The sequence below is a fragment of the Leopardus geoffroyi genome, chromosome B3, assembly GCF_018350155.1.
Source record: "Leopardus geoffroyi isolate Oge1 chromosome B3, O.geoffroyi_Oge1_pat1.0, whole genome shotgun sequence".
Lineage (NCBI taxonomy): Eukaryota > Metazoa > Chordata > Mammalia > Carnivora > Felidae > Leopardus > Leopardus geoffroyi.
Genome location: NC_059337.1, coordinates 145,497,722 through 145,511,056, shown reverse-complemented (window position 1 = coordinate 145,511,056; position 13,335 = coordinate 145,497,722). Strand labels below are relative to the sequence as shown.

Here is a 13,335-nt window from a genome sequence, read left to right as displayed (position 1 = left end):
CCCTCCCCTGCTCACGCTGTATCTCAAAAGTAAATAAACATTAAAAAAATTTTTTTTAATTTTTTTTAAATCTTAAAAAAATAAACATTTAAAAAAGAAAGGCTGTTCACGGACAGGGATTGAAGTCAGATTACACATCAAAGTAATTTCCTCCAGAGCACTTAGCACCACCTGAAATCTTGTTTGTTTCCACATGCTGCCTTCCAGCCTTGAATGGAAGCTCTACTTAAAAGGCAAGGGGGGCGGGGGGCACCTGGGTGACTCAGTTGGTTGAGCATCTGACCTTTTTTTTATGTTTATTTTTTGAGTGAGTGAGGGGGGAGGAGGCAGAGAGAGAGGAACAGAGGATAGGAAGCAGACTCTGAGCTGTCAGCACAGAGCCCAACACAGGGCTCAAACTCACAAACTGTGAGATCATGACCTGAGCTGAAGTCAGACACTTAACTGACTGAGCCACCCAGGTGCTCCGAGCATCTGGCTCTTGATTTCAGCTCAGGTCGTGATCTCACAGGTCGTGATCTCACAGTTCGTGGGATGGAGTCCTGCGTCGGGCTCTGTGCTGACCATACGGAGCCTGCTTGGGATTCTCTCTCTCCCTCTCTCTCTGCCCCTCCCCCATGCACTCTCTCCTGCTCTCTCCCTCAAAACAAATATATAAGCTCTTAAAACACACAAAAAAATAAAAAGCAAGGGACTCGGAGCACCTGGATGGCTCCGTCAGTTAGAAGTCCAACTTGAGCTCAGGTCATGATCTCATGGCTCATGAGTTTGAGCCCCACACTGAGCTCTCTGCTGTCAGCTCAGAGCCTGCTTCAGATCGGTTGTCTCCCTCTTTCTGCCCCTACTCCACTGGCACTCTGTCTCTTTCTCCCAAAAATAAATAAAAACATTAAAAAAAAAAAAAAAAAAAGGCCAGGACTTTATCTCATGCACCACTAAATCACAGGCCCTAGGGCAGCTCCTGAGCCCTGGCAGACCACCTGGTGAATGCAGGTACTGATAGTGGTACGTGAAGGGAAGCAGTGTCAGAGCACCAAACACAGGCCACTCATTCCAGGATTTGGGAGTAAAGGCTCCAAGAATTAATGAAAGGGCCATGTTAACAACTGTACACACAGTTTTACAGTGGAAAATTGCTATTTTTGCGTAACTGCAAAAAGTCAATTCCTTGGGAATGCAAGCTGGTGCAGCCACTCTGGAAAACAGTATGGAGGTTCCTCACAACACTAAAAATACAACTACCTTACGACCCAGCAATTGCACTACTAGGCATTTATCCACGGGATGCAGGTGTGCTGTTTCGAAGGGACACATGCACCCCTGTGTTTATAGCAGCACTATCAACAGTAGCCAAAGTATGGAAAGAGCTCAAATGTCCATCAACGGATGAATGGATAAAGAAGATGTGGTGTGTGTGTGTGTGTCCACACACACACACACACACACACACACACACACACAATGGAGTATTACTCAGCAATCAAAAAGAATGAAATCTTGCCATTTGCAACTACGTGGATGGAACTGGAGGGTATTATGCTAAGTGAAATGAGTCAGTCAGAGAAAGACAAAAATCACATGACTTCACTCATATGAGGACTTTAAGAGACAAAACAGACGAACATAAGGGAAGGGAAACAAAAATAATATAAAAACAGGGAGGGGGACAAAACAGAAGAGACTCATAAATATGGAGAACAAACTGAGGGTTATGGGAGGGGTTGGGGGGGGGAATGAGCTAAGTGGGGGAGGGGCACTAAGGAACCTACTCCTGAAATCAGTGTTGCACTATATGCTAGTATGGATGTAAATTTTTAAAAATTAAAAATTAAATTAAAAAAAAAACCAGTAATCCTTTTAACTGACCAGCTGAAAATAAAGAGAGCCAATTTCTCTTGAAATTTAGAGGCTATCTCTGTAGGACTATTCAGAGAAATCCACCTCTGTACCACAAAGAACTCAGAAAACAACAAAAGAACAGAGGTAACTCCTCTACCTGACAGTCTGTATTGCCATTACATCTGTCATGTATCTACTTTATGGCTCTCCAACCCCACTGCAAATCCAGGAGAGCAGGCCGCCTCGGTCCCAGTCTGTCACACAGTAAATGCTAACGACATATTTGCTGAACAAATGAACAAAACATTTCAGGAGCAGCTTCCGATGCTCACATCTCAACGGCACTACGTCAAAGTGTCAGCCTGATCGCCATGCACAGTGAGGAGGATGGTGAAGAGGTGGATGTCCAGAGCAGGTGTCTCTAGAGAAAAGAGGAAAATCAAACTGAAGACTTCCCTCTCCACCTTTGGCAGCAATTTCCAAATGATGCAACATTTTAGTCTCTTTCTCCCCAAACTAGAAGATCCAAGTGTCTTACTGAAACTCCACGCTAGGGCCTAGAATGCAGACAGCTGGGACCCACAGGCTACCAGAAGATAAACTAAGCATATACGAGCAGCAAGAGCTAAAGGCACTGTCGGGACCTGCGAGGTGGGAGCACGAACTGGGGGGGGGGGACAGCAGGCACCTCCACTGGAGAGGGGAGGCCAGACACACGAAGAAACCGCTCCTGAGGTAAGGCAGTCTTACCAGATGAGCCCATCTCCTCCAGACGGGAGTGCGGAGGGCACTCCCAGCCAGGGGAGCAACAGGGGCCAGGGCAGAGGCGGGAAAGCACCCACTGCCTGCGAGCAGCCTCGTCAGGCCACAGGTCATGGTGCTCGAGGCTCATGGTGACAAGGCCAGAGTCCAGGGGAGTAAGCCAGAGGACAGCTGCATTCTGAAGGCAGGAGCCTGCGGGGAGAATGAATGGGGCTGGGCAGTGCCAGGAAAGGGAAGACAACTCGGTGGTAGTGGCATGATCACAGCCCAGCAGATACGCTGCACTTTCTTCCCTAGCCCTCTGCCAGAATGAGGCTCATGCCTCTCCCTGGAAAGCAAAACACCCAGCCAGCACCTTCTCAGTCTTTTCAGACACTATTAAACTCGGGGATGCAAAGGAGAGTCTGGAGACTCTAGTGAGAAGTGAGAGCAACTTCATTACTCAAACCACCTGTCTCGGCATGAATGGGCAGTAAATCGTGTCAATGTCCATGAACCCTGTCCATTCCTCAGAAAGTTAAAAACAGAACTACCCTACAATCCAGTAACTGAACTACCACGTATTTACCCGAAAAATATAAAAACACTAATTTGAAGGGATACACGCACCCCAATGTTTACATCCGCATTATCAACAATAGCCAAATTATGGTAAGCCCAAATGTCTATGGACTGATGAATGGACAAAAATGGAGTATTACTCAGCCATTAAAAAAAAAAAAGAAGGAAATCTTGCCACTTGCAACCTCTATGGATCTAGAGGGTGTAACGCTAAGTGAAATAAGTCAGAGAGAGACAAATCCCATATGATTTCACTCTTATGTGGAATTCAAGAAACAAAACAAACAAGAAAGGAAAGACAGAGAGAGGCAAACCAAGAAACAGACTCGTAACTACAGAGAACACACTGATGGTCACCAGCAGGGAGGTAGATGGGGGGATGGGGGAAGTAAGTGATAGGGATTAAGGAGTGCACTTGGGATGACCACCAGGGGACCTATGCAATTGTTGAATCACTATATTGTCCACCTCAAACTAACATCACGCTGCATGTTAACTATAGCAGATCTAACATTTAAAACTTAAAAAAAAAAAAAATTAAATCCCAACCAATCACAAAGATGGTCATTGTCCTATCTTTAGAGGTTCGAGTGGAGGCTGATAAAAGGGGAAGAGAGGGCAGTTTTGCTTATGCAAAAGAGAAAAAATGGGGAGGGGCAAAGAGTTTAAACAGGAACAGCAAAATCCTACCAGGTAGGATTCATAGACAGGAAAAAAAATCACAACAAAATGGGAAAATTTAATCGTTTAACTGAGGTGATACCTCAAGTAAGTAAATACATTTAAAGAATAAGTCAACACATTTGAAGAAAACCAAATCTGGGGCACTTGGCTGGCTCAGTCGGTAGAGCGTGTGACTCTTGATCTCAGGGTCATGAGTTTGAGCCCCACGTTGCGTGTAGAGATTACTAAAAATAAACAAACTTAAAAAAAGAAATCCAAATTTAATTCCTCAGGGAATATGCAACAGAACTGGTGACACTGCACCGCGTGCTCACACTCTCGTGGAGGCTTTAACCACAGACAAGGATAATAAATACAAATGTCATCTGGACGTGCACAAATAAAAGGGTGGGGGAGCAGTTAAGGTAGATTTCTTTTCAGCTTATTCTTAAAATTTTTTTTTTTTCAACGTTTATTTTATTTTTGGGACAGAGAGAGACAGAGCATGAACGGGGGAGGGGCAGAGAGAGAGGGAGACACAGAATCGGAAACAGGCTCCAGGCTCCGAGCCATCAGCCCAGAGCCCGACGCGGGGCTCGAACTCACGGACCGCGAGATCATGACCTGGCTGAAGTCGGACGCTTAACCGACTGCGCCACCCAGGCGCCCCATCTTTTCAGCTTATTCTTAACAGAAAATCAGTGAAGAATCCAAATGCTCTTGGGAGGCACTTAGCTCTCTTAAGAACGGAGATGTTGGGCGCCTACAGGGCTTACTTTAGCCCAGGTCAGGATCCCGAGGTTTGTGAGTTAGAGCCCCACACTGGGCTCTGCACTGACAGTGTGCAGCCTGCTTGGGATTCTCTCTCTCTCTCTCTCTCTCTCTCTCTCTCTCTGCCCCTCCCCGACTTATACACCCTCTCTCTCTCTCTCAAAATAAATAAACTAAAAAAAAACAAAAAAAGGCACTGAGAGGACAGGGTGCTATGTGGAAAGCATGGGCCTCAGAATCCAGAGCAAGCAGGTGCAGAGCCTGGCTCCACCACCACAGCACAGGCAAAGTCCCCGAACTACCCTGGGTCCCAGGGATTAGAGGGGGCCTACTGTCCGGGCAGTTAAAGGCACAGGAGAATGCAGCTGAGTCACTAAGCACAGTGGCTGACCGTAATCAGTGCAGCTTCCACCTGGGAGCTAAGCAATCGGGAACATCCCTGATAAGTGACCGCTCAACACCTGCAGACACACCTCTAACGTGGGCCTCAGTACTTTGCAAGACAGCTGATTCCTTGTTAGACTGCTCGAATAGGTAGTTAGAAAGTTATTCCTTTTGCTGAGTTCAATCTCCCTCCTTAAATTTCTATCCATTGAGGCAACTTCTCCCCTCTAATATAAACAAAGAATATATTTACTATCTTACAAGACATTTCAAATATTGTGGTTCAGTCAGAGGACTTTCCAAATCTTCCATTTCCCGAGCTCATACCTCATGCTACCCTCAGGTAGGTACCCCTCAATCATAGCACTTTCCATACCCCCTCATCCAAGCCACCATCCTATAAACAGACCTACATACGCCACTTCTTCAGAGGGAAACCCACAGCAGCATGCATGCTTAGACTGCTCCGTAGCTCTCTTAAGTTCCAGGCTAAGTCATTATGACCAAAGATAGCTTACATAAAAAAGAGTGCTAAAGGAACTGGCTATTTAGGGGGAAAAAAGGTGTTGTAGTCCTACCATCACTGTACACTAAATTCCATTTTGATTAAAAAAATTAAGTGAAGAAAGTGCCACAAGAAACTAGAAGAAACCTCAGGCGAAGACATATACGCGTCTAGGTGAAGGTAAAGAGCGGGCCCTGAACAAAATGGCAGGAAACTAAAAGAAAGATAGGTAAGAGTTCACTTAAAATAAGAAGCTTCTCAAGTGTGCCAAATAAACTCTCAGTTGAAAGGGTTCTTGTCACGGTGACACTGATTTCTAAAGGGTAAACTACCGGGACTCTACGTCTGCTCAAACGCCACACGCTGTCAGCCTAGCAACCGCAGCATCCCTAAGACTTTTGCAACTCTTGCAACTCTTGGGCTGTGTGTGCTTCCCAGTGATTCTGGAACAATGAGTCAGCCAGAACAATGCCTGCCGCTCCACAGGCATGCAGGAAGTATGTGCTCAATAAATCAATGCAACACGGGGTGCTCGGCTGGCTCAGGTGGAAGGCCGTGCGACTCTTGATCTCCGTGTTGTGAGTTCGAGCCCCAGGTCGGGTGCAGAGATTACTTAAACAACCTAACAAAAACTTTAAAATGAATGAATAAACCAGCCTTGGGAGCCAGCCCATCTGATTCCAACTCCCTATTATCCCCTCACCTATCATGGAACCTCTTGGAGCCTCAATCCCCACATGTAAGGGGCAACAGACAGCCAACCCACCTGGAACATGGTACTCAAATACTCCCCTCCCGCTTCCCTTCTGAGTAACACACTCAATATCTGGCCCCAGGTTATTCTTACTAGCCATGGAAATTTATGTCTATGCTTTTACTTCAAAAAAGAGAGAGAGAGAGAACTCTTTGAAGTCCCATTATTTGCTCTGTGAAAGCAAAAGAACTCAGTGCTCAACGCATAATCTCCAACACAGCACCTGACAAATCTGACATCTGAATTAAGCTCCTTAAACAAGAGAAGCCCTTCTTATGGTCAAACCTCTCAAATCCACCGTTCAACAGGCAAAGCTATTATGGTCTACTACACTGCTTGTCTCATTCAAATCCTCAACAAAGTCTGTACTGTGTCCACAGATTACAAAAGTCACTACCTAAAATAATAAAGAGAAAAATAATCCTAAAGCTTAATCTTCCACCTTTCTTTAATTTTAGAACTACTTTTGTCTCCATTATTTTAAATCATGGTTCAATCTTTGCTATTTTTATTGGGTAGTATAATGGTTTTGATGTGTATTTTTAATACACACGACTCTCATACCCAAGGATTCACATCACTCATGTGACTCATGTGACACAACACCCAAGAAACCTAGTTTATCTCCACATTCAGATCCCCAGTTAAATCCTACATGTAACATTTTGTAACCCAAAAATCCGGCAATATTTATTTCTAAGATGCCAGTTGAAAAACAATAAAAACAGACATGCTCTCCTATGAACTACCAGAGGGCAGAAGTGAGGGAGTCCAGCTGACACTTGAACACGAGTGTGAACTGTGCAGGTCCACGTCTACGTGGATATTTTATGGTGTTGTAACGTAAATACGTTTTCTCTACGGTTTTCTTAATAGTTTTCTTTCCTCTGCCTTACTTTATCGTAAGAATATAGCGTATAATAGATGTAACATAAAAATACATGTTTATCAATTATTTATGTCATCAGCAAGGCTTCCAGTCAACAGTGGGCTATTAGTAGTTAAGTGTTTGAGGAGTCCAAAGTTACAGGCAGATCTCTGACTGTACGGGGCTGTCAGGTGTTGGGTGTCGAGGCCTAGAACCTTTGTGTTATTGAAGGGTCAATTATACAATGTTGTCCTTTCAAAGGCCTGACTTCCCTTTGGAAATACAGGAAACCAAAACAGGCCCTTGATTTAAGAAAGAAATTAGGGACGCCAGGGTGGCTCAGTCAGTTAAGCGTCTGACTTGATTTCAGCTCAGGTCATGATCCCATGGTCATGAAGTCGAGCCCTGCACAGGGCTCCACGCTGGGCAGGAACCTGCTTCAGATTCTCTCCCTCCCTCTCCCTCTCCCTCTTCCCTCCCAAACCCCTCCCAGAAAAAAATTTAGGGGCGCCTGGGTGGCTCAGTCAGTTGAGCACCCTGTCCACTGAGCCCACTGTCGATTTCTGTTCAGGTCACTCTTGATATCGGCTCAGGTCATGGGATTAAGGCCTGCATGGGGTTCTGTGCTGAGTGTGGAGCCTGCTTGGTATTCTCATTTTCTCTCTCTCTCTCTCTCTCTCTCTCCCTCTGCCCCTCCCCCCCTTGCATGCTCTCTCTCCCCTCTAAAATAATTTTAACGTTAAATTTTTTTTAATTAAAAAGAAAAAGAAAATTAAATCCCTACATGCTCAAACCTGAAATAAATGGACAAGGCAACTGAACCATCCATCTTCGTCTGTATCATGAATTTCTCAGAATACACATAAGGAGAGGATTTAGACCTTGTCAGTAACTAAAGATATGACTAGCAGTAACTAACACACCGGCATATCACTAACGCACCATTACTCAAGTATGACAAAAATACCAGACAGCAATATTAATTTGCATATTCTGTTGCTTTACTTCTACTCTGAAATACTCCAAGCAGAGGTAATATGCAAAATTGAAAATAGCCCCTACTAATACTAAAATTATTCTCTTAACTTGTCCTTTAACATAACCGGTCTGTTAGGCAAAGACTGAGAGTTTTTTAAATTTTATTTATTGATTTTAGGTAATCTGTACACCCAACATGAGGCTCAAACTCATGACCCCAAGATCAACAGTCACACGTTTACCAACTGAGCCAGCTAAGTGCTCCAAGACTGAGTTTACTTGCTCTAACACACCAGTGACTAAGAGAAATCTTCAGTGTTACAAAATCAACTCCTGTTAGGGATGATGAAAACTGACAAATTTAAAGTGGACAATTCTGGGCGCATGTGGGTGGCTCAGGCAGTTGAGCGTCCAACTTTTGATCCTGGCTCAGGTCATGATCTCACTCAAGAGATCGAGCCCCGCATCGAGCTCTGTGCTGACAGCGCAGAGCCTGCTTGGGGTTCTCTCTCTTTCTCCCTCTCTCTCTGCCCCTCCCCCACTCATGCTCACTCTCTCCCTCAAAATAAATAAATAAATCTTTAAAAAATTAAGTGGACAATTCTGTGCAATGAGAAGTTGATGCTTCAAACTGAGAAGTAGGACTGCTATGTCCACTGAGCCATGGCGGGTGAGCTGCAGGAACCTGAGCGAGGCAACATGAGAGGCGGAAGGATCCAATGGTCACCTACGACCTGGCCTGCACAACACCAACAGCTAGGCCTTGGCCTCCAAAGGAGGAGGTGAGAGGTGCAACCAGCTCAGTGACAGTTAATTATTTATTGGGCACCAACTCTACCTATGCCAGACACTGTCCTAAGCATAGGATGTGGACCGTATGAAAAAAACACTTTTTTTTTTTTTAATTTTTTTTTTTTTCAACGTTTATTTATTTTTGGGACAGAGAGAGACAGAGCACGAACGGGGGAGGGGCAGAGAGAGAGGGAGACACAGAATCGGAAACAGGCTCCAGGCTCTGAGCCATCAGCCCAGAGCCTGACGCGGGGCTCGAACTCCCGGACCGCGAGATCATGACCTGGCTGAAGTCGGACGCTTAACCGACTGCGCCACCCAGGCGCCCCTGAAAAAAACACTTTTTAAAGAAAATAAAAATGTGGTGACAAAAGAATATCCTGCGGCACCTGGGTGACTCAAGTCGGTTGAGCATCTGACTCCTGATTTCAGCTCAGGTCATGATCTCATGGTTTCATGGGTTGGAGCCCCAGGTCGGGCTCTGCACTGACAGTGCGGAGCCTGTTTGGGATTCTGTCTCCCTCTCTATGCCTCTCCCCACCTGCACTGTCTCTGTCTCTCTCAAAATAAATAAACTTAAATATATAGATACAGAACAGATATAGATATATATATATATATATCTCCTACACGCTCCCAGGGGCTCAGGGGTAGGGGTCATATAGACAGAATTAAACAATCAGAATGGCTTCAGACTTCTCAAGAGCAAAACTGGAAGCAAAAGGCAATTAAACAAATGCCTCCAAAGCTCTGAAGGAAAATTATTTCCAATTTCCAATTCCAAAGCCAGCTAAACTCTCCATCAACCATGGGGACAGAATAATAACATTTTCAGACATACAAGGTCTCACAAACTTTTACCTCTCATGCACCATTTCTCAGGCTACAGGAAGATGCGCTCAAGCAAAATGAGAAGTCAAGAAGAAAACATGGAACACAGGGCACAGGGTCCCCCGGGGGGAAGACGGGGCTCTGCACCCACCACCGGACGAGTGCTGGAGACGGCGGGTGAATCAGCACCAACTTAAAAAGGAAATGAAAACAAGATAATTAACTCCTAAGGAAACAAAAGGTCAAACAGGAGAAGCAATCACACAGTTCATTACATAAATCAGCTCTGGCATTTACACGGTCATAAGAATATAAACGGTAAAGACACACCTAAACAAAATTTAAATTCTGCGGGAGCTTATGCAGATGCAAAGGGGGAGCACCTGTGTGGTGAAGCGAAGCAAATAAAGAGCTCAGTCCCAATTATCTAGAACGGGAAGTCAAAAACTGAAAAACCATCGGGGTGCCTGGCTGGCTCAGTCAGTAGAGCACGGACTCTTGATCTCAAGGCTGTAAGTGTGAGGCCCTCGTTGGGTGCAGAGATTACTTAAAAGTAAAATCTTAAAAAAAAAAAAAAAAAAAATCAGACAGCAACATAAGCCTGTTATTTAGAAACAGCAGTAACTATGTAAAAATTGTATTTCACTTAAAAGAAGTGAAAACGGGACCGTTTCACAGGTGGCTGTTAGTTAAGCCTCCAGCTTTGGCCCAAGTCGTGATCTCCCGGTTTGTGGGTTCGAGCCCCGTGTCGGGCTCTCTGCTGTCAACGTGGAGCCCACTTCGGATCCTCTGTTTCCCTCTCTTTACCCACCCACCCCTGCTCGTGCATTTGCACTCTCTCTCAAAAATAAATAAATTTTTTTTTTAATAATTTTAAAACAATAAGTGAAAACGGGTGCCTGGGTGGCTCATTAGTTAAGCATCTGACTCTTGATTTCAGCTCAGGGTTAGTGAGATCGAGCCCCAGGTGGGGTCTGCGCTGACAGCACAGAGCCTGCTTGGGATCCTCTCTCTCTGCCCCTCCCCCATTCGCCTCCCCTAATAAATTTTAAAACTTTAAAAAAATATTTACTGGGGGCTGGGTGGCTCAGTTGGTTAAGTATCATGTTCAGGTCATGATTTCGTGGTTTGTGGGTTCGAGCCCTGCATCGGGCTCTGTACTGAGAGCTCAGAGCCTGGAACCTGCTTCAGATTCTGTGTCTCCCTCTTTCTCCGTTCCTCCCCCGCTTGGGCTCGCTCGCTCTCTCTCTCTCAAAAATAACATAAACATTATAAAGAAAGAAGAAACGAAGGGAAGAAGGGAGGAAGTGGAAGAGAGAGAGGAAGAGAGAGAGAGAAAGAGAGAGGGAGAGAAAGAGGGAGAGAAAGAGGGAGAGAAAAGAGAGAAAGAAAGAGAGAAAGAAAGAAAGAAAGAAAGAAAGAAAGAAAGAAAGAAAGAAAGAAAGAAAGAAAGAAAGAAAGATTAAAAATTAAAAAACAACAACAACAACAAGTTACTTCTAGGAAGAAGGAAAGGGGGAGCAAGCAGTGGCAAAAACCAACACTTATGAAACTCTGTGACTCTGAAACCCACGGGTACCATTCTCACTGCATCACAGCCAGAGTCCCTGTGCTCCCCCTGACTTAAAAGGCAACGGTGCCAGTCCTGACCACCGGCTGACGTGGTTTGTGCAGGCCTCCCCTGGGCAGGATTCCCTCCACTAGACACACCCACTCCAGCTGTCCTTTCGACGCTCATCTTTAGGAAGCACGTCACTAGGGGGGCAGCCCACCCCCAGAGGGGTGGGGAGAGCGAATGTGAAGAGGGATTATAAGGTGTCTGGAGTTCTTCTGTACAGGACAGTGTCTCCTCTCTGCCTCATCCCTCATTTACTTATTTAAACATTAATGTCAATATGGACAGGAGCTGTTTGTTTCATACTTCAGGTTTTATCTAAAGAATACTCGTTATTACACATACATGTTATTTATTTTGTGGCTCAAACTGTCTCCGTTTGGGCCAGTGAGAGTTCTGTCAACTGGCTCTCATGTTCTTGTAACGTGCTCCTACCCCTTTGCTTTTTGAGCACTTCTGTACTTTCTTTCCTTTTTTTTTTTTTTTTTAATTTTTTTTTTTCAACGTTTATTTATTTTTGGGACAGAGAGAGACAGAGCATGAATGGGGGAGGTGCAGAGAGAGAGGGAGACACAGAATCGGAAACAGGCTCCAGGCTCCGAGCCATCAGCCCAGAGCCCGACGCGGGGCTCGAACTCACGGACCGCGAGATCGTGACCTGGCTGAAGTCGGACGCTTAACCGACTGCGCCACCCAGGCGCCCCGAGCACTTCTGTACTTTCTAGCACCACAAGATGTCCCAGGCTCGTCTTGTACTCTCCCTGCCCCAGCCCTAGAATCAGCCATTATCTGAAGGGGCCTTGGTTTGTTTGATGGTAAAATGGTTTCGGAATCCAAAATTGGGCCCGGCGAGCTTCTTCTCAAACCTGCAAACCCATCCAACCATGAGGAAAATGTCAGAAGAACGCAAGTTGAGGGCTATTCTACAAAATATTGACCAGTACTTCACAGACCAGGAAAAACGATGGCTACGTGTGATATGGTGTCCTGGATGGGGTTCTGAACAGAACAAGGATATTAGGGGAAAACTAGTAAAATCCAAATAAAATGGTTAAAATTATGTACCAATGCTAGTTCCTTAGCTGTCATTAATGTGCCATAATAATGTAGAATGTTGACATTAAGAGAAATTGAGTGCAGGCATGCAGGGATTTTGTACTGTCTTCCAACTTTTCTGTCAACAGAAAACTATCCTAAAAAGTTTGTTCTTTAAAAATCTACCTACAAAGAATACAAAAAAGTATGCATGTAACTTTGATAAAGACAAAACCAGGAAAGCATACACGTGCTATGCATAGTAAGAACTCACATCTGTGCAGGATTTTAGTTTCTGGAGTATTTCCATAAGGGTATGGTTTTTGTTTTTTTTAAGTAGGGTTCATTACCAGCGTGGAGCCCAACGCGGGGCTCAAACTCACAATCTTGAGACCAAGACCTGAACTGAGATCAAGAGTCAGACGTTCAGCCAACCGAGCCACCCAGGGGCCCCACGTTCAGCCAACCGAGCCACCCAGGGGCCCCACGTGTATTGTTTTAGAAGAACAAAAGACAAAGTCTGTAAGTGGTTTAGGCAACAATCATTACAATTCCCACTTACAGATGAGGAGACGGACCGTTGAAGACACGTAGCCCACACTACCCAAAACAGGAACAGAATCCAAGCTCCCTCCACTGCGTTCAGGTGCACCTTTGATTTAGTGACCACACTGCTGTACACGCACGTGTACACACACCACAAGCACCCTGTGCTTCTGCTGGTTCACCAAGAAAACAGACAAGCACCTCTCCGGACTGCCTGGGGTTGCAGGCAAAGGAACATCTCAAACCCTCAAATATAGAAAAGATTTGAAACTTCGGCCACAATAAAAATAGACCAACCTAAGTGAGACAAGAATAGAAATGCTGAATACACTGAATATTTTATAAGACAGAGAAATTAAACCAGAACTGGGTGGACGCTAAAAGCACTTTTTAAAGATTATACTAGATCATACATACTGAATTTTTGTCAT

The 13,335-nt window shown here is 44.9% G+C and overlaps 1 protein-coding gene across 19 annotated transcripts in view; it reads right to left on the bottom strand.

The window, feature by feature from the left end:
- Nucleotides 1-13,335, bottom strand: part of KLC1 (kinesin light chain 1) — a 68,459-nt gene that overhangs the window by 40,008 nt on the left and 15,116 nt on the right. The window contains exons 1-2 of one of the 19 annotated variants that reach the window (XM_045448392.1): nt 12,921-13,110; nt 9,739-9,900 (exon numbers count right to left, since the gene is read on the bottom strand). The exons of the other annotated variants lie outside the window; for them this stretch is intronic. Of the exons in view, the coding sequence (XP_045304348.1) occupies nt 9,739-9,752 (14 nt within the window). The 5' untranslated portion in view covers nt 9,753-9,900; nt 12,921-13,110. Of the gene's footprint in view, nt 1-9,738; nt 9,901-12,920; nt 13,111-13,335 lie in introns of those variants that run through there. 19 annotated transcript variants of the gene reach the window in all.